General features: G+C 37.2%; 2 protein-coding genes across 9 annotated transcripts in view; one reads left to right on the top strand and one right to left on the bottom strand.

Annotated features, from left to right (window-relative positions):
• Nucleotides 1-51: 51 nt before the first annotated feature.
• Nucleotides 52-3,633, bottom strand: bada (BCL2 associated agonist of cell death a). Of its 6 annotated transcripts, none has more exons than XM_027176719.2 (4): nucleotides 3,215-3,633; nucleotides 2,446-2,553; nucleotides 1,326-1,558; nucleotides 52-1,173 (listed from the first exon to the last, which is right to left on the bottom strand). In XM_027176719.2, exons 1-4 carry the CDS (start codon nucleotides 3,360-3,362, stop codon nucleotides 1,066-1,068), a joined length of 597 nt encoding a protein of 198 aa, XP_027032520.1. In that variant the 5' UTR covers nucleotides 3,363-3,633; the 3' UTR covers nucleotides 52-1,065. The 6 variants fall into 6 exon arrangements, with proteins under 6 accessions (XP_027032520.1, XP_027032517.1, XP_047661487.1 ...); XM_027176716.2 differs by having other exon boundaries at nucleotides 2,431-2,553; nucleotides 3,215-3,629; XM_047805531.1 differs by lacking the exon at nucleotides 3,215-3,633 and adding an exon at nucleotides 2,635-2,886.
• A 5,745-nt stretch (nucleotides 3,634-9,378) lies between these two features.
• slc8a4a (solute carrier family 8 member 4a) overlaps nucleotides 9,379-25,107 on the top strand; it is a 71,674-nt gene continuing 55,945 nt past the window's right edge. Inside the window, exons 1-2 of one of the 3 annotated variants that reach the window (XM_027176729.2) lie at nucleotides 9,379-10,074; nucleotides 10,392-10,462. Coding sequence is in view for 1 of the 3 variants with exons in the window: in XM_047805665.1 (XP_047661621.1) it covers nucleotides 12,237-12,244 (8 nt within the window). In the remaining 2 variants the exon portion in view is untranslated. Of the gene's footprint in view, nucleotides 10,075-10,391; nucleotides 10,463-12,165; nucleotides 12,245-25,107 lie in introns of those variants that run through there. The other 2 variants (XM_047805666.1, XM_047805665.1) reach the window with 2 other exon arrangements.

Below are 25,107 nucleotides of genomic sequence, written 5' to 3'. Positions count from 1 at the left end.
CTTTGTTCATTGTAAAATGTCCGATACCAGGTTAAATAAACAAAAACGAAATTCATGAAATTTTTATTTTGAATTTGATCACAAATAATAAATTAAACAATTATACAAACAGAACAAATCATTATACAAACAGTTTTACATCGCAAGATATGTAACGTAGTATAAATTCCTATCAAGAGCTTGTGAAAAGGACAAACACGTTTAAAATAAGGCATCAAATGCCTCAGATTCAAGTCCAGCTTATGCAGCATTTGGGTTGTCCATCTGTAACGATTTGCTTAACCAAAAGGTCTGGCAGGAACTCTCTGTTCTTTTGCATACAAAGCAAATTAGTCTAGTGCTGTTTGTGTGGGGGCAAAAAAAGAAAAGAAAAGAAACGACCAGATCATTTCATTAGTAAACATATACATGAAATGTGTACAAAGCAAAATAATTTCATTTCAGAAACACAAAGACACTCGGGTCTACAACAGTAACAAAAAGCAACAGCAAATGCTGCAATCAAAGAAAACCCTGAGACGAACCTGACTGAATTAGACCAAATACCCGCATCGTTATTAACCAACACTACACAATTTTCACAGGCTGCTTTACTGACTTTTGTAGTCTATGGAAAATATTTACATTTTTACCACCAATTGCTTTAAAATCTTTAATATGACAAATGTTTAAAACTCAACATATATATATTCATTTAGAAAAGACAGCATAGAACAATATTTCACATTTCTTACCAAATATTCATTTAAAGAAAAAAAATAATAATAAAGAATTCATAAATATTTAGGGATAGAGTTTTTCAGTACATGGGAGATTGTCCAGAAATATCACAGATTGTCAGCTAAGATTGTCAAATATTAAAATAAAAAAAACAATTCTTTACATTGGGTACTGCAGGCGGTATGTTTTAGCACCTTTTCCCTTTCATTTTGTTGATAATTAAAAAATAATAATAATTTGAAAGTTTGATGAGCACTTTGATGAAAAGGCCATTCTGGTGAAAAACATGACCAGCCTTTGTCTTGATTGTTGATTCACTTTTCTCTGTTTGAACTGTATGTAATTTTATTCCCTTCCCTCCTCTTCCCTAGTAGATCCCCAAATGAAGGAGAACCATCCACGACTGTGCTGCTTGTGTGAAACTTTCCCCTTACCGCTCGTTCTCCTTATGTCCTGGCAACATATGAAAACACATAGAATAAACAAACACACAAACGGAAATCGCACAGCTTTGCTTAAACAAACCTGTACTTTTTCATTTCCAGCCTTAATGCTGAACTCATGCGTCATTAGTATCCCAGCTAGTGATTAGTACGGAAACTCACCCCTCTATCCAGCCAGGTGTCAAATTCATCACTCATCCTCCTCAGCTGTCGTCCATACTTCTTAGCTTTCCACAGTGCAGCTGGAGCAGATTGGGATCTGCCTCGGAACGGGGGTCCGTCTAAAGCTCCTCCACTTTCTTCAGCGGAAATTCCATCCTGCATCTCAGCATCTTCCCAGCGGCTCACCGTGTGCACCTGCGACTCGGAGTAGAGCCGCACTCGACCTCCGACCCCTGAAAGCACACCACAGTGAGTGAGGGTTTAGAATAAAATCTCAGATTTAAAAGCATTTTTTAGGCTTTAATTCGACCAATCACAGCTGCAGCTTTACTCTAAATTGTGACTGGAAAAGATTCGTTCTTTTATACCACGTCAATAATTCAATTGTAAACTAACAGCTTAGCTTTATCACTTACACTATAGCAGCTATTAACAATCATTCTCTTACAACCCTCAATTTTTTTATTGATAAGTTTTATTAAAAAAAAAAAAAAAGGGCAAAATGGGATACTGGTGAAGACTAGAAAGCACAGTCTCCTGACCTGAAGACTTTCTCATGGCGAGAAACCCACCAAAATATCAATCATATAAAATCACAAAAACAATAAATTATAGTAAAATAATCATAACATCACAGAGAACCATACCAACTGTCTCAACAACAATACTGTGCATCTTTGTTAGTGAACCATTTTTACTCGGTTTATCATCACATCTGCTGAGTCCTGTGAATGAACTGTTGAAATGAATGAAACAGTATCATAAGAAGGAAAATATAGCTAGCGATACTTTTAGTTAGAGAAGGATAAATCAAAACTTTCTAACAAATTAGATTTGATAGGTCAACACAGCTGTGGTATAAACGGCACAATTTTATTTCAATAGTTTTTATAGCTTTAAGTGGTTTTATGTGAATGGATCTCTGTTTTTAAACCATATTTGGTACAATTCATCTTTAAAAGGTATACTAGCGATATTTAAGATTTAGGTGCCATGCTGATATCATTCTAATAGCAGACAGAAATATGAACAGCCATGACAATCATGACAGACAGACAGACAGATAGATAGATAGATACTTTCAAATCTAAGGCTAAGGACACACCTGCTGATGTCTTACTTGTAGGGTTAGTATTCTTGACCTTCTCTAACCATCTTCCTTCACGGTCATCCAATGGATTGACATCTTCTCCTCTTACAATGTGTGGTGTCTCATCCATCGTGAAAGCTGGTGGCAATAAATTATTACATGTTTACCTTTTGGTAATGTCATGTACTGAACAATATGAATGAATACGTCCTGGCTTACAGGAGTTGCTATCATTCTTTATGTTTGTAGGTAACATGTACACTGACATTAGATCTACTTAGGATCACAGTCTCAGAGCTCATATCAATGTGGAGCTAGGATATACATCTCTGCGATAACTTTTTGTAGCCTTCCCCTAAACCATAACGTTGAACAATGTTGTTTTCAGATCATTTGGGAGTTGTTTTGAGGCTTCCATGTTACCACTCTTCAGAGGAGCGTCAAAGTGAACAACAACAACTTGCAATTGTCCACCTTTTCTCATGATTGGATGCACCTGTCTATAAAGTTCAAGGCTTAATGAGCTTACCAAACCAATTGTGTGTTCCAATTAATCAATGCTAAGTAGGTACAGGAATTCAAATCAATAAAAATGGCAACCAAGTCTCATTTGCTTTTGATGCACATTAGACATTTTCTGTTAATCCAACAAACCTAATTTCACTACTGAAATATTACTGTGTCCTTCAGTTATTTAATATTTTTAAGATTTAGGTGCCATGTTGACATCATTCTAATAGCAGACAGAAATGTGAACAGCCATGACAATCATAACAGATTTAAAATGAACAAACGTTACCTGTAATTCTGGACGAATGCATGAAGAAGTGATTCAGAATCGATCCCCCTGCTTCACTTCCTATTCTGGTGTTGATTACTTTTGTATATCCTTCCTTGTCGAGATTAAAGTAATCTTTCCTCAGTTTCAGTAGGTATTGGTTGCTCATGGCACGCGACACACCCAAAAAACAAAAGCTAGCATATCTAAGCTAATCAGCAAGTTTTAAATCTCTCCTGATTTCTAATATTAACTTCATCGAATCGAAATAAAGAGCAAAACCCAGCGCTTTACGTGACATCTAGTCAAAGTGATCGTCTTCGCCGATTGTCGTGCTACTGATTAATTTCTCCTCCACTCTTGTCTTCCGAAGCAACGTGAATGATCTCATAATCATCTCAAGGTTTATTGTTGTTGTCGTCTGTGTACAGTAGTGTACAGTTTCACCGCCCAGCCAATCGGAGTCGAGGAGACCTACTGGTCAACCAATCAGAAGCCGCTGCTAGGCGGTTTTCTTTTTTTTCCCCCCCTGTCTGTTCAGAGACGTCACTGTTACGATCGAGCTTTATGAGCTCGCGCTGTTTACTTCCTGAGCACACAAAGGCAAAGTTAGATAATATATGATGTTATGTCGAAAAACATATAAATAAAACGGAACAACGGAATCAAAAAACGTGTCGTTTTGTCAAACGAAGGGATACCTAATCCAGTGAAAAAGTGAAATGTATTTTTGTGTATCACAGACGTATTTTATTTTTATTTATTTATTTATTTATTTATTTATTTATTTATTTATTTATTTATTTATTGTATTTTTGTTTTCTTCCTAATATTTTTAGGTCTGACTTGATTTTTTGAACATCTAGCGACCAACAAATTTTGAAGCATAACCCCAAACGGACCTGTGGGGGAATTTAGAGACACAGCAAAGTATTTTTTTTCTTCTCTAGATGGCGACAAAGGACATTTTAACATTTTAGTTTATCTATGTTTCCTTAAATAAACCTCTATTCACCTTTAATGCAGGTTCTAAAACATAGCAGAGGACATGAACTCACCAAAATTTACACATTTCTTATTTTATGCAAATCTTTCAAAACTAGGTGAACACTGACCATCACACTTAGATGTGGCTCTTCATCCAAAATGTCTTTGAATGCTGTAGCATTAAGATCTCCTTTACTGGCACTAAGAGGTCCAGACCTGTTCCAACATGACCATGTCTATGAACACACAAAGCCAGGTCCTGGGGCCACCATGGTTGGTGTGGAAGAACCTTAGTAGCAACTTCGTCGTGCTTCATTTATGATAGTGCAGGCTCAATTTGATTGTGCAATCGTTTTATAATCAAGCTCTCTGATATTATAGCTATTATATCTTCATTTCAAATAAATATATAGTAAAAGACTTCTCAGTGACACCTCTCATTTATGTGGTCACACATCTTTTTCAAAATTAGATCCAGTTTAGATTAGATTAGTTTATTTTTCCAGACACAAAGAGGAACCCACACAAACACACTGCATATTCAGTGTGTGCAAAAGTCCTTTCCTACCTCATGCATGCTATAGAACATAAATTTAGGGTACTACTTCTTAAGAAAGTTTATTCATGGAGATCTTTTTCAGTTCATGAGTAATTACATTGAAATTTGGACAGAGATTGTAAACGTTTTAAAGTCATGGTGTTATGTCTGTCATAGGAGTGTGGACTGTGTGCACATCAGTTTTGCATTTTCTGAAATACCTGTGCTGAGTCATTAAAGAGATTTTTACATTCAATCTCTAACAGGTGACACATTTTCACAGTAAGTGTGATTGATTACATGTCATGCTGCTTTCTCACATATGCAGATCAGTTGATGAGACAGCAGGAACGCATCAGCTTAGCGATCGAAACCAACACATCACTAGCCAATTACTAAATGCTTAGCATCATGAGCATATTGAGCAGCTACCTAGCTGCAGGTAGGATGTGAAATAAACTAAGATATCCATTTCAAGACATATTTATAACATCCATAGTAAAGATTAGAGAAGATGAAGATGGAGGGATAGTATAATAAATAAGATTTTTAAAAAATCTATATTTTGGAAGAATTCCTCAAAATTTAGACCTTAGAGAACACAGTAGTGGGAAAGGATTTTAGTTATCAGATTCTGATAAATAGAAATAGAAAAGAAAAATGAAAAGACACTAAGGATTTTTATAATCCAACCAGGTAAAGGACTCATTACAGTACCTGATAGTTTGACAGCTAATTTTCTAAAATTACCTATTGAGCAGAAATCAGGTAAAGAGTCTTAGATTGGATATGCAATTCTTTGTATGTGAAGACTTGTATATCATAGATGGTTTTGCCAAGTCCTGAATAAGATCCTAGTTATATAAATGTCTTGTATAAGTGACAGATTCTGTTATTTAAATTTTTTGCCTGGCTATTCCTTTAACATGGCCACCTGGATAAATGAGAGAATAATACGCAGAAATACACACTTCCTCCACAAAACATGTATACAGCCACTGCATCTTTTCGATCACCCACTGTGCTGTGTCACCAGACAGCTGAACACTCTTTAATGAAATCTACAAATCTTCCACTGTGGTATTTTCCTGGCTTCACTTCTTGCACAAGTAAAAGCTACACTTGTGTCATAATGTGAATTTTTTTTATCTATCTATTTCTTTATCTATTTCTGTACTCATTTTTGGTGTTTTGTACTTCTTTAGTCCATTCTCTGGCTCTGCCTGGTTGCCATCTTCTCTTCAGCAGCTTTCTGCTTAGGATGTATGCCAGAATTTAATTAATAATTGTGATGAAATGATGATGATGATGGTGATGATGATGATTATAATCACTGGTTTAGTATGGGTCCTGTTCAGTCTTTATTTCTTTTATATTTGTAGCCTTTAAATGCTATTTAACTAATATGCACATGTTCACACTTGCAATAAAATGGATTTGGTGCAATTTATATTGATAACTGGATATAAAGTGTAATAAAATTAGGTTGTAAGTGTAACACCTAGTATTCCCTCCCAACAGCCACCTCTCCCCTGTCAAACAAAAACTAAAAACTGGGGAGCAAGAATGGTAACTCATTCTTTCTCAGAGACACATGAAGCTAGTCAGCTGTGTCTTCTCATACTGCTGTTCAAATTACATCACAGAGCAGTGTAACATACTCAAAAAAAAGATCTATCTGCCTTTTTCTGCATACATGTGATGACAAACGCCCACAATTGACTAGTCTTGCTAAAAGAGAGCTAGTATACCATCTCTCCCACAAGAAATCATGATTAATTCTACTTTCATGGCTCCCAACCATGCATGACCGTGCCATTGTTGGGCTCTGAACTCACAATTTCCTGATGATATACTGAACACTTTGGCCTTTTGAATTGCAATTTGAATCAGTAAAATTTTAATTTCCTATTTTATGGACACGCATATTTCATTGAACCATATGGAACTGAATAAATAGCTTTTGTCACTCAAGTTGAAAAGCAACATCCCTGGAAATGAGAACCTACAAAGGCAATAATGGCAATAAAACAGCCATCTAAAAAGTCTCAATAAATCAGTAAGAGACTGCGCCAGAATGGTTGTGCCAAAATCAATTGCCTAACTGCTTGTTAAGATGCGCAGCTTAGTCAGCTTAGCAATAGCATACAACTGGATATAGCACAGAAAAAGAGCACGCACTTTTAGGCAGGAATTAAGTCATTATTTGTCACATATACATTACACACATTTTCCACCAGTATCATAACAGCGGCAGCTTAGCGGAGCTGGAGCTTGACCTCCCCACTGACAAACTGCAAAAACTATTCATTTAAAATAAGCCTGGATGCAGATGCTGATGAATAGACAGCAACCACAATGAAAAGTAAAATAAACCATTTACAGTTTAGTCAAAGAGTTTTATCTGTTTCCCCTAGAAATAAATAGTGCCCATGTAAAGCCTGTCTTCAACCCTAATTTTAACCTTGTTAGTTCATTTGAATAAAATTGCCCGCATAGGAAAGATTTTCAAGCGTGGGATGCATAAAGCTTCCTTTTTAACTTTTAATGCTTTAATTATATTCCGATCATTTTAAAGGCTTCTATACCTGCGCTAATTGTGAGCTCTGAGATCATTTGATGCACATCATTTTAACTTCTCTCACCATTTTAACATCATTTTAACTTCTCTAACACTGAGTCGCTTTTATTTTGTCAATATAAGCCTTGTTTGGTTTTCTCAGTCAGAGGGCAATTTGTTGACAATATTTATTTTAGAAAGAAAGGATACAGTGTTAGTTGTGTTATGGAATCTCTGGAGCATTGGGGATTAAGCGCCTTGCTTAAGGGCCTACTGGTGGCACCTTGGTGTTGCTTTTAATTAAACTCTCAGACTTACGATTATCAGCCCAGAACCTTAACCACTGATGTGTGACTGCCTGGTGTTAAGGATAAAAGATGAGTGTTGAATACAACACAATAAATAAACCTAAAAATATACATGATATTAACATAATAACATACAGCTAATAAACCTAATATCATACATGACTTACAAGATAACTATCTACATCTAACTCTAAATATATGGCTTACTATATATTATACTTTAAAACATTATTTTTTTTATTATATTTATACATTACTGAAATTGTGTAGTTATTTGAAAGAAAGAAAACACACTCCTTTTACTACTAATATATTTATTTATACCTTCAGAATATCTTCATAGTTACAAATCTAAACATTGAGCAATACAACAAGGCAAATTGGTTCATCCATTTCATTGTAATGTCCAATAAAAGTTGATCAATGAAGAAAAACTATCTAAAATAGTGGCATCATTTCATACTATTTTATCCACCCCTAAACATCTCTGTGGTTTAATGGTTTTGCCACAAACAGGCCCAAGGCCATTAATTAGAGTTGACACATTGGACAAACAGAGGGCATAGTGGTGCATTTGAAGCATACATCCAGGAGCCTCAGTTTGAGCTTGAGATTATTTAAAATTGCTAAATTGCTCCTAAGCGTGAATGTGTGCTGCACTGTGATGGCCCAGAATCACCTGTATTCTTGTATCAAACCCAGTGTTCTTGACATAGGCTCAGGAACCACCTTACCAGGATAAAGTGGATACTGAAGATAAATGAATGGATGGATGCGTGGATAGTTGGATGGATGGATGGATGGATGGATGGATGAATGAATGAATAAACAAATGAAGGAATAGAAGAGTGAATAGATGGATGGATGGATAAATAAGTAAATGAAAAAGGGACAAACTGGTTATATAACCATGCATATGTGTTACAGAACAAAATATTAAAAGATTTTTAAGAGGCCAAGAACCGAGGCTGTGTAGGCACCTTATTGTGTGTTTTCTTCTTCTTCTTAAACTTCCAAAGGGGAGTCAATGCCCGCCCACATAAATCTTTGCTTTTAATGAAATCTGGCAAAGTGATAGACAACAGTCTTAGATACCTTCACACCAATTATGGTGTAAACAACTCAAACCCTCTAGTGCCACTAACAGGGCAAATATTTACATATGTTTACAAAAGTAACCCCACAATGGCACAGAAATTGTTTGATGAGATTTTTTGTTTTCACTTTTCCTCCAACAAATTTTGCTAAACCATCACTGAATTTGGCACGCAGCTTCATGACTAGCCGAAAAAAAAAAGATCTGATTTTTTAGAATGCAGGAAGTTTTGTACATAACACACAAATGATCTTGATGGTGAGGGCTTTAAACAGGATTAAGAGCTTTGTGATTTATTTTGACCAAATGTTGTCATCTGAAGGACATCATCCCAATGCTCTCAGAGAGTTTTCTCTAAATTAATTTCTAATTGCTATATTTCTCTATATTTATGCTTCATCTGTCTTATTTGCTACTGAGCAATGACAGACTATTGCTATGCCAGATATTTCATATATTGATATTGATATTGCAATTTGGATGTTTTTTTTTGTTTTTTTTATTACCCAGACATTGTAGAATTTTTGTGGATTCCATAATGACCAGTCGGGCTAACTTGCTTCATCAGTGATTGATCCCGATGTGCTGTGGTTATTAGTAAGGGTCGCGACCGCGGTGTAGGAATGTGTCCCCTCCCTTCCCCTGTCTCTGCAGTCTCACTGCTGACTATCGGCGTCCCTGTGCTTCTCTGCTCCCTTCCACAGTAAAGCAAGGAAAACCAGAGCTGCCATTTTTTACATCCTTGGCTTCTCCAGTTATATTCCCAGAGCCCATCATCTCCATGGAAAGCGCGCGTAGATGATGCTCACAGGAGCGCACCTTTAGCATTCAGCGCGCGTCCACCGCCTGCCTGGCGCGTCACACACCTCTCTCTCTCTCTCTCTCTCTCTCTCTCTCTCTCTCTCTCTCTCTCTCTCTCTCTCTCTCTCATCTTAATATCTGAGAGAAACTGCGTTTGGCATTCAATTCAATCCTGGATGGAAAGCGCGTTTTGTTGCAAAAACGGAACCATATTTATACTGACGTGTTCTGGTGATACCTAGCTCGCTTGGTGTCTCCAAACACTCAACAACTTCAGTGACAACCTCAGTGACCAACATCTCCTTTTCTCTTGCACTTACTAAATCAAAAAAGAGAGGTTTAGCGTGGGCAGGTTCTCTGTAGTGGTATTCAGTATTTGTTCCTGTCTTGAAACACTCCATCTCCGCAGGTGCGCAAGCGACATATTTGGAGATGTGCATTACTTTACTGTGCGTTATCGTGAAGCTCCGTTAAAGCCGTTCCTGAGACGTTGCGCAGCCGCGATGCGTTCCTGCGTGCTGAGTGACTGAAAACGGAAGATCCTCGCTGTGCGCTTCACAAGCGACTGGGCGCGAGCACCATCCCGAAACCGTAAGTAACCTTCCATCAATTGACCACAGATATTCTTATTATTGTCTGGCTATGAGATCATATCGAACGGAATGCAGTGGTGCAACCGATGCGAAATCATTCACGTATTCATTCACGTATTCACGTGTAAGCCACAAAGCTAACATGCTTTAACTTCGTAAACCAACATGCTTTGTGGGCTTTACATGAAGGTGCCCACGCCCGCGCGTGCGTTGTGCATTTACATTGTACATCTCAATCCTTCCCTATTTGTTTCTTAATTCAGAATGGAATCTATTTATAAAGCAACAAATTCCCGTACGTTTTCTTGTTTACAGGAAGACAACATCCCCCTACCATTTCAGAGTTCCTGAGATGAATCTCTGATATTAAAAACATGTCTCTCCAGGTAACATCATCATAATCTCTTCTGAGTTTTTAACAATGACAGGAGGAATTAAACTGGTTGCTTTGTGCCAAAAAAAAAAAAACCCCAGTGAATTTTCAATGGATGTGCTATAATGAGCTAAAAAGCTTTGTTTCTCAAATGTAAACTAATGTGTATAAAGCCTGTGGCATCTCCAAAGTGTCTACGTGCACTTAGGAGGCACCGTTCTCATGGAAACGCTCCTGTACTCCCACTATAGAAGCAGCCCACCTGTTTCAGATCAACGCATTCAGTTGATAAAGATACACCAGCATTCTGTTCGATACCTACTGACGGATCTTCTGCATATGTTCAATGTTTAATGCAATCCTGATTCTCAGCGGTTCAGGATTAACTTTCAGAATGAAAGTCTTTTTAAAGAATGACATTTGTGAGTGTCCTCAGCTTCTCAACACGCAACATCTTCAGAACATTCGGTCACTTATTCCAGAAGTTCTATAAAGGTTCGGCTGTCTCGGGCACTGCAGATTAATACACAATGTAGAGTTAGAAAAAAATAATTATTGATAGGATAGTGATGTGATCCTGCATGGAGCAAAGATCATCCTAATTTTATACTAACTTTCATCCTAATCCTAATTCCTATAGCAATTGCCAATCATGGATTTTTTTAAATTAATAAATGGATGAAAGGTCCATGCTTTTTAAGTATTTATGTGATGGAAGCAAGTTACCACGTACCTTATAGTAGCTATACACAGTCATTTCTGCACTATTCATTTGTTCCCCTAAATCTTGAAATGAATAAGACAAAAAAATGCACCATATCCTCCTTAGAACTGACACCCGAGTCCTTCCATAAACTTCACCTATCAATTACAGAAAGCTTCGCTTCAACAACGATTAAAAATAACAACGCATTTAAAAAAGATACTTGTTTATTTTTAGCCTTAGATTATGTGGAGCATCCTCCGTTCAACCGCCTGTGAATTAGCTGTTTCTATAGAAACAGCAGATTATAGCGAGTACATTAATATAAACCTGTGATCTGAACTATAGCCAAAACTATTGTCAGAGCTACCGTTAGAGAAAATTATAGAAATAAACACAGATCAGGTTCAGGTAAACAGGTCAAATACAAAAATAACCTGCAATATTCTTAACATTATGCATCACAATGTTCTTAGAACATTCCTTCAACAACACATAACAAACAGACCATATGTAAAAGGTTTGTGTTAGTGTTCGTACAAGAACAAAGGGAGGCATTGATATAGGAACATTTATAAAAATCCCCATTATCATTAACATTTATAAAAGTTTCCTATAATCATGACATCCTAAAAACTTTTATTAACATTAATTGTAATGTACTGTATGTTGCCTCCGTAGTCATGGAGCCTTTAATATAAAGATGCACTATATTAGAATATTCTGTCTTCTGTTCTCAGCTGTATAATGACTGAGTTATATTCCTGATAACAGTAATGATGTTTGCTCAAACTGTGATCTGTTAATAAGGTGATTTTCAAATGGTGCAGGTTTGCTGGTCAGAATCCAAGTGTGATTGTTCTCTGTGCCCCTGCAACATTGGTGAATTGATTCTGTCAAACCCGTCTTGCATGGAGAGCACATTGCTACTCACTATATTTTTTGATTTTTTTTTATGACACCATTATTTTGGTGATATTATGCAGAGTAAGGCTCCTCATCACTTCTGGGACTCACAATGTTCTCCTGTCACTCATGATACACGTGTTGTGGAAACTAATAATGTCGCCATCAGCTGGAACACATGCGCAGGTGACTTTAATTCCTGAACAAATACAGATCCAGATACAAGTTTGTTCAAATTCATAGAAACTCAAACTCACACCATCTCATAGAGGTAGAAAAGAATGGAAGCCTTTAATTTATCACATATACAGTCATGTAACAAATTAAGACCAAAAATTCTGTTCTTAATTAAGAAATGTCAACAATGTCAACATCTTGTTTTAATTTTTACTAGAGATTAAATTATATAATTGAATGCAAACAACAAAAACATCACTTAGTTTTTACTTATTAAACAAAAGAAATCAACAAAAAAAATCTGTATTTCATCTGAGGAAAAGTTAGCACACCCTCTGTCCTAATGGCTAGTATTTATTGCGTGATGTTTGATGGGTTTCTTGCATGCACAGTCTGTTTCAAATCACCTCATGTGATCTCAGTCGGATTTAGATCTGGGCTTTGAATTAGAGAATTCTTTGTTTTTAATTGTTCAGCCAGTTCTTGGTGGATTTACCGATATGTTTGTGGTCATTGTCATGTTTCAAGGTCCAGTTCTGCTCCAGCTTAAATTTTTTGACAGATGGTCTCACATGTTCCTCAAGCACCCTCTGATACAATGTAAAATTCATAGTCCATTCTATGACGATGAGCTGGCCAGGTCCTTCTGCATCAAAACAAACGATTTTTGGACAGTGGAACGGCTGATCACAAATTCTTTTGAGACCTTTTTATTTCCCTTACCAGACTCATAAGCATCAACAATCTTCATTCTAAAGGCCCCAGAGAGCTCTTTGGATCTCACTATGGTGTTACCTCTTACTTTAATATTTAAGAGCAAACCAAACTAACTTCCTGAGTTTTAAATATGGCAAACCGTTTTCAAAATGCTCTGTAACAGTGATCTAATAATTTGCACCTGATGTAATACATCTGTAAGTAATTTTATCCACTTTAAGTACAAATAAATGTGGGGGGTTCTTACTTTTTCCTCACAAGAATTTAGATTTTTGGAATCACATTTTACAGATCATGAAATGTTTTTGGTTATACTTTAGTTATTTTACTTCAATCTTTCAATATTGCTAAAATAAAGATCAAATGCCCATCTTCATGTTAACTATATTAAAAAAATCCTTTTCACATGTTTCCCCCCTGGAACAGGGAGGCTTAAGGGCCTTACTCAAGGGCCCAACAGTGGCAGCTTGGTAGTGCTGGGGCTTGAACCCCAGTTCTCCAATCAACAACCTAGCGCTTTAACCACTTGAGCACTAAAGGCAGTTTCAAGTCCTGGACCGTGGTGTGGTTCCCAGTCCACATGACAGCTTTCACATTACCAATTTTTCATGCAAACTATCTTCTGGACTAAACTGCCAGTGTGAAAGCCTCCTTAGACTTCTTTCTGTTAATAATGTTGGCAGCTTATCAGGATCAGTAAGGAACTAGGAACAACGCCTACTACGTCTCTAACTTTGCTAAATTGACTCCAAAAGAGTCAAATAATTCAGACAGATCTTTGAGTAAACAGAGGAAAAAACACATATTGGTCCCAGTATTCTCAATTTATTGTTCGGTTATCCAAGCAGGCTGGTCTATAGTCAGTTCAGCAGCAGCCAGATTTCTTGTAAAGGGGGCCTCCTGATGTTAGAGCTCATAGTTGTGCAGGCTTCATGTCCTCCTTAATGCTGAGAAACATTACTCACAGCTTGAGCTAATCTTACTGTTTTTTAGCAGACTGAAAATAATCACAGTCTTGCTGTGGGCAGAATTCAAGAAGCGCTTCATTTCCAACGCCGATTGTTGTCTTGGTTCTCCCAAAACCCTGTATAATGTATGGATTATAATTTTGCATGATTAGATAAAGCCCCATATTACTTGTTCTTTGCAAAGACATTCATTCACCCAGTTTAGAATGCAGTGAAGGTAAGGGGAAGGAACTTTTTTAGAAAGTATCCACAGATTTGATGGCAGTTAGGTGGGCATGTTATGGTTATGAAAAGAGGATATCATGAAATGTAAAACAGCATTCCAGGTGATTTTTTTGAGTCTACTGGATTCTGGAGATTGCCAGAAGGATGAAGCCAATATTATCTTGGCATTGATGCATGAACAAATATTTTACTACTAAAACAGGAGATTGAGGGTCTGAATCTGAAAATATTGTGAAGGTGCAAGTAAAAAGCATGGATAATAGAACTTATATGGAGCTCAGAGGAAAGGATTAGTTCTAGATTACTACTAGACATCTAACACTGGAAGGAAATGGAACTATTGTATCAGAGATGTTGGGGCTTGGGGATTTGGTGTGTGGGAAAACTATTTCCATTTTTATCAAGTGCAGTTTAACACCATTCAGTCTCAGGAATTCAGAGTGCTGAATAGAGGAAGGATTAGTGGTGGAGATGGAAAGCTGGATATAGCTGATATTGTGGTGTCTCATGGTATATCCAAGGGGAGCACTTTCATACACTAGCCCTATCATCTAGAGATCTTGAGTGGTGATCCATAGTGATCTACAGCATTCATGAGTCAAGAGAGCCATATTGGCTATGTTTTCTAGGTGGGATGGTTGGCATACTCACATCCGCCATCCATCACAGTGACATCAGCCAAAAATGGGCTTTTGTAAATTCAAATTCAATGCAAAAGAAGGCAGTGTGTTATGTTGCACTGTAAGGCTGCCTGATCAGCAGCTAAGAATGATGAGTTATTTGGCTTCACATGCATTGAAAGAAGCTCATGTTTGCACCACCCTGTACGGCTGGTAGCTCTCATGTATTAGGGAGTTGGCTATAGTGGGTGAGCAATGACAAGAACAAATTGTGTGGAGAAAATGAGGAAGAAAAAAAAGTTAATCTAAAATGATTTGCTGAAATTTGGGAATTATCTGACAAATAAAATAACTAACACTACCACTTAACTAAGCAAGTCTATGGTTTTACAGTGATGTAAAAAGCACAGGTCACTGTTTCTTTGTCTAATAGAGTGTGGTCATCTGAGGATACACAGCTTACTGCTTCTATTTAAGCTCTGTCAGCATTCTTAGTATATAGCTTGACACCCAAACCACCATATATCACTTCTGAGCTTTGTCTAAAGACCTATCTGCCCATTTGATGTTCTAAGCCCACAAAGTATAGTCAAGTGAGCTACTGACTCCAATTAAAATGTCCTTTACTTTACTGTCCTTTTAGTCTGGGCCAAAACAACAACAACAATATATAAATATATATACTTGAAGTGTATTATCTATGTTTAATTCCCACATTGCTGAACATTTATCAGTTTTTAAACTGTAATACAAATCCCAGGCAAAAATAAACTAATACCAGAAAGATCTATTGTGTGAAGAGCTCTGTCATTCTCACCTAGTGCACTTCTCAGACTGTTGCAGCATAGCCTAGCTCAATATGACAATACAGTCCATAAACACTGAATTGGATTAATGTTTTTTCTTTATAGTTTAATATCTGCAGGCTGCTTGATGGCAGCATTTGTTTGCGAAGTTGCAGGAACGTTGATCAGCAGACCTGGTGAACATTCCTTTGTGTTCAGTTAATTATTTCTGCTTGATTGGTTCTTAATCTCTCCTACTTTCTTTCTTCATTCTCACCTCCTTCTTGACCCACATTTTATATATTTGTGTACAAGTTTTTGAACAGAAATCATATTTCATCGTACCTTTGCCTAATCTTTTTTTGGCCAGTTAGAATGCTGAATTAATAAAATATTTTTTGGCAGCCTTCAGGATCAAAGAATTGCTTGGCTTTCGTCCCAACACAGCACATTCACTGCATACTATCCGTCAAAGCTGGTGCACTGAGTGGCAGAAAACAGCTTGACCCTTTTATCCATTACTAGTGACTCTCTTTGTTCTTTGGTTTTAACCATCATAAACAAAGCCTGCTTATGAATAGGAGCATTCCTCTAGGCTAGATGGACAGTGGCATAAACAATATTTACAGTGCCCGTGGAACAGCTTGGCATCTGGTAATAATAAGAGCAAATCTGCTCCTCACATAAGGTGCTACATTGAAAATTCTGAATGTGTAAATGGGAGCAATATTTGCTGGGCCGGAATTTGTTTATCCAAAAGATAAGCTGGATCTTAGAAAAAGGCAAAGGGTGGTCAGGGGTGTTTATTTGCATTCATGGGCTTGTATTAAAGCATAAATGGGCTTTTGGTTGCTATCCATGGTGCTGAATTCACATTACCTGGGTGGATGTTCTGTGAAAATATAGTAGAATATTAAAAATACCTAAACCCATCGATAGTGAAAAATAAATTCTGAATAAAGAACCACCTGACTCTGACTCTTGGTGAGTCCTACCTAAAAACTGTATAGACACATCCTAATATTCTAATGAGCTTGACAACCCATTACAACACGCAAACAGAGCTGAGAGCTTTGGTGCAAGCAGGGGGGATTAAAACGATTCAGTTTTAACCTAAGTGTAGAATGATTACAGTGATATATGTGCAAGTTCTTTGTCCTTGCTATATTTTTTCACTTGCTAGGCTGTAGACAATTAATGACACTGTTTATGAGGTGACAGTCTGGATACATGGGAGAAGGAAAAAAAAACAATAGTCTAAGAACTGGTGTAGTGCAAGCTGTTGATGCAAGTATTGATGCAAGCTGTGCTTGGGTAGAAAGGTGAATCAGTGTGTATTGTGGCCTGCTTCACAGTACTGGAGTCTTCTGTTCAGTCCTGTGCTTGAATTACTGTTTTTTTTTTTTTGTATTTTTTTTTTCAGGTACACATAGGTGTCCTCTGGGCTTCCTCCTACCGTATGGTGCTTTTACTATGTTGAATTGCCCTTTGGTGTGAATGAGTGAGTGGATATGTGTGTGGATATTAGATACCCACAAGACCACCTTAATTACAGAACAATCAAGAATTTATGCTTCCTGAGGCTTTAACAATGCAGAATAGATGTAAGAATCCAATGTACCAATTGCTAAGAAAAGCTGGATTAAATATTCCTGTTCCGCGCTCTGTTGAGGTGAAACGATGTGTGTGTCACAAGCAATGTTTCACACTTGCAAATGAGTACCAATCAGGCAATACTTTATTCATCCTCATATATGATTTTATCTTAAAATTATAGGGTTGTGACAGATCTGGAATTGAGCACTGGGGGGTTGTACTTTTCTTACAGTTTCATACACTCACTTGTATATAAAGAATTCATTTACACTTGATTATTCATACACTGTATTATTAATTGTCATAACAAGATTTGGATGTTGAACTCAAGTTTATATGTTTTTAAAAATGAAACATAAAACAATCTGTTGTATTGATTTGTTGAGCAAAAGGTTTTCTTCAAGTTACTTGCACTTTCACATTTTTAACAAAGCAGGTGTTTAAACATCTTGAAATGTCTTACACTGTACAATAATCAAATCAGCCAATTAAATGGCAGAAGCACGTCATACAATTGCACAAAAACAGGTCAAAAGCTTGGGAATAATGAACAGGAAATGTGTGTGAAAGGGAATGTAATCTTAGTGACTGTGGTGTGGTTGTTGGTGTCACACAGGTTGGTTCAACTATTTCAGAACCTGCTGATCTCCTGGGATTTTTCAAGTACAAAAGTCTTTAGAGTTTACAACAGAATGACAACACTGGTTCATTCTGACAGGAAGTCTATAGTAACTCAAATAACCATTCTTTACCTCTGTAATCAGACTTGGATGCTGAAAAGGGAAAAAAGAAATATAGTGGAAAAGAGATTATAGTGGGTGCCTTCACTATAAAACATGATTGCCTTATTAAGTTAGGTGAACTTATTTATCCTCTTTAACTCATTTTCATGATGTTTTGGATATTGAACTCAATTTAATTTAAAAAATGAATCTTAATTATTTAATCCATTGTCTTGACTAAAGCAGTAAGTGGGCTTTTTTTTTAAAGTTTAACCATCTTGAAATATTTTACAGTGGTGATTGTTCAAATGTGTACAAGTTGAGATTTGTGATATTTAGCATAATAATAATAATAATAATAATAATAATAATAATAATAATAATAATTGTTCTCATCCTGTTATAGACTAAGGCATTTGGAGAACTATAGCCAGTATGTATAATATAAATAATAATGTACTGGCTTCCACTTCCTCCTTGTAATCACTTCCCTTGAATTAAACATATCTGAAGTAGCATCAAATGTACTTCCCTCCTAGTGAAAGTGGTTATATGTAGCAATCGGAAGCCACTACAAATCTGCAGAGCTCTGTAGAAAAAGGGCAAGACCACATATATAAGGGCAAGATGGAGTAAGAAGTTCTAGAGTTCCATCACATTGTAGAGCATATTTAAATAAGAGGCAGTGCCTTTCTCTACTAGCTTCTTATCTCCATATATCATTCATTCATCCGCTCTCTCTCTCTCTCTCTCTCTCTCTCTCTCTCTCTCTCTCTCTCTCTCTCTCTCTCTCTCTCTCTCTCTCTCTCTCTCTCTCTCTCTCTCTCTCTCTCTCTCTCTCCCTCTCTCTCGGTTAACAGATGCAATATGTGCAGCATTTGTCGGGCTTTGCTCTTCGCTCATACTCTCCCTGAATATGAATTAGGAAGTGCTATGTGTACTTTATGTTGTCCCTCTCTCCCTCAATAGCACATTGATGAGGGGTCCAGCACTGTCGCTCAGCTTTGTGAATGTTTTCACACATGGCTAGGCAATCACAGTGGGTCTGCTCAACATAATGTTACAGCCCCAAAAGTACTTCTGCGGAACTCTACGATCTTCAACCCACACAAAACTTTGCATATCATTTATCAAAGGCAAACAATCAGTGAGTTTTGAGAGATTATTTGCAAGGTTTAATCCTGGATAAACCAGAATAAAGCATTAATGAATGAGTGAATATTCACAACACTCAAGTACTGTTTGTTATACTTGCTTTATAACCTTAGATTATAAGATTCTATAAGATCCAGTAGATCAGAATGCAGAATAACTGTAGAGGACTGACAATCTCCACCACCATATCACATCTTGCTAAGCTAAGCTCGGCTGAGCACCTGTAATTGCACAATTAAAAAATGCCGATTCAAGAGATGTCACTGATGCAGATAGTGCTTCAAATTGCATAGACTAGCGCTAAAACAATTTATCATATTTTATTTGGCTTCACTAGTAAATGAACAGCTCTGCTGCTGGGAGATCGGGAATTCAACTTCTAGGACACAAATATCCATTGGCAGGAGACCAAGGGAGAAATTTTGCTTTGCTGTCCGGATAGTGATGCCATTACTCTCCTGGGTTTTTTTCTGGTAGCTGTTTATAATATGGGTGGGAATTGGTAAATTAGCAATTTGGGAGCTAGGGGTTTTAAGAATAATATTAATTTTTCTTTATTTGCTTATATTTCATGCCATGATTCTCCCAGATTGGTCAATCCTATTCCCATTCACTACCTAGTTCAACATTTAACAGTGAGGTAGAACAAGGACTAACATATTGCTTTTTCTAACACTGCTTTTTTATGATGTTATATCACAGTTCTGATCTGCTGAACAGACTCACGGGAAAGCAATGACCTCTTCTAAATGAGCTCACACAATTGGCTAATGCTGCTCTGATTGGCAGGATTGGATCTTAGTTATAATGCAAACCTTTACACCTTGGCCAATTATTCTCACATGGTCTACCAGCCACACATGACAGCAATGGTGAGATAGAACCTTATGATCTCCTGGTGCTAAGGGGAAAAAAAGCCTTTATTCTCCATCAGATCCATCAGATTGTGCTCAAAATGCTCAAAATTGTCAGATTCTTTAGATCCCAAAAAAAGTCTTCTGTGCTGTTGGTGACCTTAAAAAAGATTGATTTTAAACTGCCATCGAGGGCAAAGATTTGCCCACCTTTTTTAAAAGTAAAATAAATAAAATAAAAAGAGAAAACAGGAAATTTCAACATGTTCAAATGTCATATGTCTGCAAATTAGCTGAACACACACACACACACACACACACACACACACACACACACACACACACACACACACACACACACACACACACACACACACACACACACACACACACACAAACACAGTCACAGCTGAATGGAGTAAAAGTAAATGCTCGGTTCAAATGTTAGCTGTGAGGAACTGGATTTGGAAAAAAAGAAAATCAGGTGTTACTTTTGCCCTCCAAATGCCACATGCAGCCAGTTGAAAGCGAGCAGCATGTGACCTTTTCCAAAAGTGCTCAGCACTGCCTTTAGGTGACCAGCTGGCACTCAGGCATTTCGATTATAATGAGAACCACAGAGCTTGCCACCGGAAAACAGGGCTTTGTAGGGGACTGGAATTGAGCTAGATTTCACTGTAGCTCATTTTTGGTTCAGCTATGAAATGCCTGCTTGATGAAGACATCGACTGTGCTTCTGATATGATGACAGTGATTATGAAAATGACTACATGGTGGCAAATTTGCCTATAGAGGAAACTCACTTAACACTCACTGTTCTTGTTGGAAGTATTGTGAGCGAGGACAGCTGCGTCATTAAAGCCCACCCGAGCCGAACGTTTATTAGACAGATCAAAAAGCCCCTTTTTTCATATCGCACAGCAGCACCCCAGCAGTAATGTACCACCTTCATTACACAGTCTTGTCACTGGATTTGCAAGTGTGTATTATTTTGCCGAAGCTTTGAATGAGGGAACTAAGGCATGCTGCCACCCAGTACTGATCACAGCCAGAGGAAATGAAAGTGCAAGGTGGTCCGACAGCCAGCTCAAAAGCACAGGTCTAATGAAAAGACTATCTAATCTATCTGCATGCTCAACACAGCTTATTATGAAACATTTAACTTCATGACTATGAATGCTGCAGTAAAGAGTGAAGACCATTTCACTTCTCGATTACATGCCGTCTGAATAACATGCAGGCTGGGACGAAGATGCAGTTCAAGTCCAACCTCCTTCCTTTCAACTAGTCTTCTGTTGTTTGAAAGTACTCATGCGAGATGCTAAGCATGTTATGAATATTAATGCATAATCCTCTCAGACATGTAGAGAATAACGAAGAATTTTAGGATCCATTATAAAGGCATAAGCATTTTAGCGTTGATTCTAAAGGATGTACCGGAAATTAGGAAATGTATTGTGTATTCAGTCGAAAATACATATAAACACAATGTTTACAATCAGGGTGAACAAGAAAGCTGGAGCTACAACAGGAGAATGCCACAGAAGGTTGCCTTTAGCCGGGAAAATCCCACTTAGATACAAGACTCAAAGCCAGAAACCTCAGGATGCTCTATGCTATACCGTCATCTGCATTTCCTCTCTCTCTCTCTCTCTCTCTCTCTCTCTCTCTCTCTCTCTCTCTCTCTCTCTCTCTCTCTCTCTCTCTCTCTCTCTCTCTCTCTCTCTCTCTCTCTCTCTCTCTCTCTCTTTCTCTCTGTGTTATTCTAAATCTCCAAGTTTAGCTCTTCTTATCCTTACCCCACCCCAAAGTGCACATAAGTAAGAAAATATTGATTACGCTTGAACTCTGTTTGCTACAGTACGTCAAATTCATTCCTTAGACTGTATAGCATTTTCCATTGCACACAGCAATATAAAAAAATATAAACCAGACAATAATGTGAAGAGGGTGTCACTGGATGTCACCTCATAATAATGGATTTTCTTACCTCTCGCAGTAATGGAAACATTCGAGTCACAAATATGACAGAAATCTATAAAAATGTCCAGTTCTCATTATTGTGACAAAGTATATATGACATACCTTGCATAAAACAAAGTCCACTAAGACATTATTTTAAAATCTGGCGTACTGATGCTACATGATTCAATTTATTCCCCCCCACCCCACCCCTTTTTTTAAATGAAATTACTTGTCATCTTATTCGTCTGTTTTTTTTTTGTTTTTGTTTTTGTTTTTTTGCCATTTACGCATCTCGGCCTCGTTTTGCTATTTCCAGCTTAGCTGGCATATGAAGGATATGGAACTTCCCCATTATCTGATCATAACATGGTAAATGAATACACCCCTAATGATGAAATATAATGCACGGCACATTAAAGTGCCATTAGAAAAGCCTGGCTTCATTCCATCGCAATTATAGAGGGATACTGATGAGGGTCTGCTGTCGAGTCGCAGCCAAGTGATGAAAAAGTACGGAGAAGAAAAACTGTTTTTTTGCCCTTAATATGGAGATGCAGCCAGCAGGAGCAAGCTTCTGTTCCGTTATTAAATATTTTGTTGACCTGGCTCAGATGTTTCATTAAATGAAAAGGCTCAGCTCTAACAGGCTGTGGTGTGTAAATGTGTGTGTGTGTGTGTGTGTGTGTGTGTGTGTGTGTGTGTGTGTGTGTGTGTGTGTGTGTGTGTGTGTGTTACCTGTCACTACAGTGCACCCCATTGATCCACCTGCTCTGGCTCTAATAGATTATCATTATAATGCCCGCACAGGTATTTATACTGCTCCAGAGAAGGAAACTGACACATAATGGGCTGTTTTTTTTTTCATATCGACACTCTTGTCATGAATTGGGGAAAAAAGTATAATGCAAGAAGTGTTATTTTAGTGAAGACCTTCACTTTGACAGCTGGTTCATCTGGCCTTGATGACAAAGCCAGGGGGAAAATAACATACCATTTTATTTCACTTAAACCCTTTCTTGTTTAAATTCAGCTCTTGTGTCTGTTTGTACAGAGTGAGCTCAATTAAATCAAATATTGACTGCTGGAGGTTAAAGAAGAATCGGAGGCTAATATCGACAGCATTTTCAGAAAACAACCGTCAAAAATCGGAACGCACACGTTGCTGTCGGTTTTAAAACACTCGAACCTGGTTTAGGATAGACGATATTTGCTTGAAAGTGTGTGGGCTGCTTTATTGTATTGATATAAATGTAAATTGAGAAATTGGAGAGAACCGTGCTGTAGGAATATTTGTGAAAAGAGTCAGAAGAATTAATAGCTGCAAGAAGGTGGAGGTTACAAGAAGGGACATAAGAGTGAAATAGATTCCCGGGGCAATGCTTGTGCAAGGTTTCTGGAAATTGATTTGAAAGAAATTCAGACTTACTCCCCTATTCGTAGGGATGTATTGTTATAAAAGGTGTGTTTAATGCAAGAAATACTATTGAGATTTGTCTGGAATACCAGAATTTACAGCACACATACACTTAGTCCTGTCAGTGCTGAGATTCAGTTAGTAATCATTTAGGGACTGCGCTTGATACAGTATGACATTTTTTTCAATTTATTTAACTTGTCACCTCAATTCCCTGAGATAGCATAACCAAATCCAAAGCCTATTTCGGATTCCACCGTCACTCCGCAGCCTGCAATCGCTCGTCTCATTTTGCATGCATTTTCTCCTCAGCTATGAGATACGGGTTTAACATGATCACTAATTCTGAGAAAGTGCTAAAAGGTTTTCATTAACAGTCATGACATATATAAAGATGAAGTCCAGCCAGTCATTCTGCTGGTCAGGAATGAGGTTTGAGCGAGATTTTCTTTATAGGACCATCAGGAGCTGACTTTGTTCTTCTCTTTAGCACACCTAACATTCAATGCAAGATGCATCTCTTTCTGTATAATGTGAGCAATCAGCTTTTCAATCCTATTACTCCAATTTTCCAACTGTGCAGAATTAGTTTTCATTTCTTAAAACGCAAGATAGTCAGCAGGCATGAGAATAAAGTATTGAGATCTGGCCCGTAGGAGTAGAAACATACCGTACATTTTATTGTTCGCCCCATCATACAACATCTAGTCGCACCTTTTTAAACCCCGGCAGATGTGTATGCAATCTAAACACTGTGTTCACATCAGGCTGTCATTAGGCAGAAGTTAAACTCCTGCAGCTACAAAAAAAAAGATCAGGAAATAAACCTCGTCCAAAGAAATAAAAAAATTAATAAAAAAAAGGATACAATTCTGGTGCCAGCAGGAAATGAATTTATTTCAGTTTGTAAACGAATCCATAGCAAGAGATTGAATGTAAATATTCTTCATTACATTCCTATCATTATAGCAATCAGTTTGACATCTTTTATGTACATGGTGAATATAAACCATTTGAATATCCTGAAAACCTGAAATATTTGCGTGGTTATGATGCTAAAAAAAAAAAAAAGATCACATTTAATTTCTACATGCAGTTGAGCTTAGAAACTTTATGGGAATCATAATATAATAAAATGTGTATGTGTGTGGGTTTAAGATCCAAAAATATAAAAAATAATTACGGTGTAATTAATTCCAAAACCCAATGACAGTTGAATAGAAAAAATATCCTGCATTTTAAATGGATGACAGCAACAGAGTAACGTCATAGCATGTAAAACAACGGAGTCAAAAGCCAATCAGTCTCAACCTAATATGTTAGGTGGATATTTCCAAAAAAAAAAATAAAATAAAATAAAAAAATAAGGAAAGGGATCTTTGTAGCTCCTGTGCATAGACTTTGTGCATATTACCTGGGGCAAATAAGATCCTGTCTCAATGTTGACTGAATTCAGACAAGAGAAAGTGCTATAATATCTCAACTGTAAGTGCAAGCAAGAGATCAGATGCTCACTGCATGCTAACGGATATGTAAATGAGGCATTAAGATGCTATGGATCAAATTGGTTACATGTCTTACTATCTTATTCTTTCCTCCTATAAATCATAATGACTTCTCTGGATGTTTCGCTTTTTTTTTTTTTTTTACTAATTTATAATCGGTTATTCTCGGTTGTACTCTTCTGGTCTACTTAACAGCTACGCAATGAAACATGTATTAATAATTAACAGCTTATAAAAGCAATTCGGTTAAGAATTAAACTCTGGTAAAATAGCTGTAGATTTGTAGAATGTTTCACTGAGACGCAAGTTGTTTATTTTATATTCTTGTCTGTTTCTGTAGAAGAGA

The sequence above is a fragment of the Tachysurus fulvidraco genome, chromosome 21, assembly GCF_022655615.1.
Source record: "Tachysurus fulvidraco isolate hzauxx_2018 chromosome 21, HZAU_PFXX_2.0, whole genome shotgun sequence".
Taxonomy (NCBI): domain Eukaryota; kingdom Metazoa; phylum Chordata; class Actinopteri; order Siluriformes; family Bagridae; genus Tachysurus; species Tachysurus fulvidraco.
Note: the sequence above shows the minus strand (reverse complement) of the source record. Positions and strands in the feature narration are given on the sequence as shown.